At 65.2% G+C, this 2690-nt stretch overlaps 1 protein-coding gene across 1 annotated transcript; it reads right to left on the reverse strand.

Moving 5' to 3' along the window:
• Positions 1-241: 241 nt before the first annotated feature.
• LOC119336881 (pre-mRNA-splicing factor syf1 homolog) lies at positions 242-2572 on the reverse strand. The gene has a single exon (XM_037608962.1). It carries the CDS (start codon positions 2570-2572, stop codon positions 242-244), a length of 2331 nt encoding a protein of 776 aa, XP_037464859.1.
• Between the last annotated feature and the right edge of the window lie 118 nt (positions 2573-2690).

Raw genomic sequence — 2690 nt, forward strand, 5'->3', positions numbered from 1 at the left:
CCGAAATCATCTGATCCATGCGAAATTTGAAGATTAGTAAACAAACTCGAAATAGTACTCCGTCAGTCTCATAATTTAAGACGTTTTTGACACTAACGCGGAGGGAGTACATTTCACCCAAAAAGGTGCTCAAGAATGTGAGTACATACATGATACATCAACGATCTGGAGATAGCACATACTAGAACCGGACAACACAACTAACGTGTCATGTCAAGTGTCGACGAGAAAAAAGAAAGAACTACACTAGACGTATCCGCTTGCATTGCTGAGCACCGTCGAAACGTTGGCCGGCGCACGGGCGCAGCCCCTGCTCCACCACGCCGGCGTCGGTGCGGATCTCACCCCGCGCCCCTGCTCCGTCTCTGGCAACGGCCGCCATGGTCCTCTTCACGCGGAGCATCTCCCTGAACGTACCCTCGTCGCCGTGTAGCACCTCAAAGTCGTTCCACCGTTTCCAGAACTCAGGGTAAACCTTGGGATCCGTGAAGGCCGCCGCGTATGCGTACAACGCCCGAGCGCGCGCGACTTCGCCGAGCACGATCTCGAGGTCGGCGAACCCGACGCACATCGCCCTCGCGCCCTCGTCGGGCAGCCCGCCGCCGACGATCGCCTGCTGGTACACGTCCCTCGCCTTCAGAAGGCCGTAGAGCTCGGTAGCCCGCGCGACGTACACCTCGTAGACGCCGAGCCTGTCGCCGGCAGGGACGGCGTTCGCGGCGTCCTCGTACACCTTCATTGCGCGGCTCGCGAGGCCGAAGTCCTCCTCGAACCTCGCGTATCTGAGGTACACGGCCTTCTTCCTCTCCGGCGGCGACTGCAGGACGGCCGCCTGGAACAGGTCCCTCACCCTCTCCGGCCTGCTCTTCCCGTGCCGCTGGACGAACCTCGTCAGGTACGCCTCCCATATGGCGTCGGCGTGCGGGTGCTTGAAGGACCTGACGCCCCGCTCGTACACACGGAACGCGTCCTCGAACCGGCTGTGCTGCTCGAGGAGGGACGCGTGGTCCAGCACCAGCAATGGCGTGATGACGCCGAGGTCGTGCATCTTGTCGTAGACGGCACAGGCGGACTCGAGCGACCCGTGTGTTGTCATCAGGTCTAGGTACACGAGCCACAGCTTGAGACACCGATGCAGTTTCGCCCGAACGTCCTCGCCGCCGGCAGCAGCGGCGCGCGTCGTGGCCTCGATCGATGGTGGCGTGGTCGCTTGCCGGATGAGATCAATGGCCCTCTCGGGATCCTGGTGCCTCAGCTCCATATTGGCCCACTCGCAGTAAACCGCGGCGAGGTGCTCCGCCGCCGTGAAGTTTGCCTGCGTGGCTCTGTGGAGGACGTCTCGGGCGCAGTCGACGCTGCCACGGTCCTCGTACATCTTGGCGAGAGCCAGCCAGAGCGTGTGCGGCGGCTTCCCCGTCGCCTTCGCCGGATCGACGGTCCTGACGGCCTCCGCGTAGGTCGCGGCGTGTCTCGCGGGATCCTTGTGGAAGATCTTGGCCTGCTCGTGCCACACCTGGATGTCGTGCGGGTTCTGCCTCAGCAGGACGCTGTTGAGCAGCTCCGGCCGGCGTTCGAGCAGCCGCTCCAGCCTCGCCATCGCCAAGTCTATGCTGTCCCTGTCGGCGAGCCAGCAGTCCTGGACGTCGACGGTGTCCGCTTGGCAGAGCTCGAGCTCCGCGGCGGCCATGGCGTGCTCGAAGTGCAAGTATGCGTCGAACACCATCCGGAAGTCCTTGACGGTGGTCGCCGTGGTCATGGCCTCCTCGAACACATCCCTAGCCTTGCCGTGGAGGCCTCTCCGCGCGTAGTGGCTGGCCAGGCTTGTCCACAGCACGCCGGCCTCCTCGGGGAACTTCCGGATGCTGCCGCGGAGGATTCCGTCCACCGGCATCCCGGCGACGTCCTCTGGGTGCTGGGCGAGCAGGCCACACAGGTCAGGCAGTAGCTGGCGCTTCGTTGTGCCCTTGACGGACACGAATCCTTCGTCGTCGATGGCCGCGGCGAGGTGTTGGGCGGCGTCCCGCCATCTGCCGGCAGAGACGAGGAAGGCGATGAAATCCTCCGCGTGGTCAGGATCGAACTGGAGGTGGCGGCCATGCACACGGACCGCGGTCGGGGCCGGGCAGTCGGGCAGGGAGGCGAGGCGGAGGTGAAGCGGCCACACGTGGTGGTGCTGCGTGACGGGCAGCGAGCGCAGCGCGCGGTCGAGCACGTGGCGGGCGCGTGTGAGGAGGCGTTGGTGGAGGAGCGAGGAGGCGTACATGTGCCAGACGCGCGGCATCCGGGACATGCCAGCGGCGAGCGCGCGCTCGAAGGCGGCGTCGAGGCCGGCGTGAGCGGCGTGGGTGACGGGCAGCGCGCGCGCGGCGTCGCCGAGCTCCGTGAGGTAGGCGTGCCACAGCTTGTACGACCCGGGGAGGGCTCGCAGCGCCCGCTCGTAGATGGCCGCGCGCTTCGCCGGCGGCGCCGCGCGACGAGCCGACAGGTAGCGCAGCCAGCCGGACAGCCTGAAGGGATCGCGCAGGACGTCCTCCTCGTACGCGACGTCGTCCGCCGAGACCTCGATCTCCATGGCCGCCGCCATGACCGACTCTTTCTTAAGTCGGCGCCTCAACTCAAACTGTGAGCGATCGTGAAGACGTGATGACGTGATGAGCGGGGGCTGCGACCTGCGAGCCCCTCTCCGTATT

This window comes from Triticum dicoccoides, chromosome 7B (genome assembly GCF_002162155.2).
Source record: "Triticum dicoccoides isolate Atlit2015 ecotype Zavitan chromosome 7B, WEW_v2.0, whole genome shotgun sequence".
In the NCBI taxonomy this organism is placed as follows: Eukaryota; Viridiplantae; Streptophyta; class Magnoliopsida; order Poales; family Poaceae; genus Triticum; species Triticum dicoccoides.

Bases quoted from the DNA above. Each gene is read 5' to 3' on its own strand.
- LOC119336881 (XM_037608962.1), bottom strand. From the start codon at position 2,572: ATGGAGATCGAGGTCTCGGCGGACGACGTCGCGTACGAGGAGGACGTC.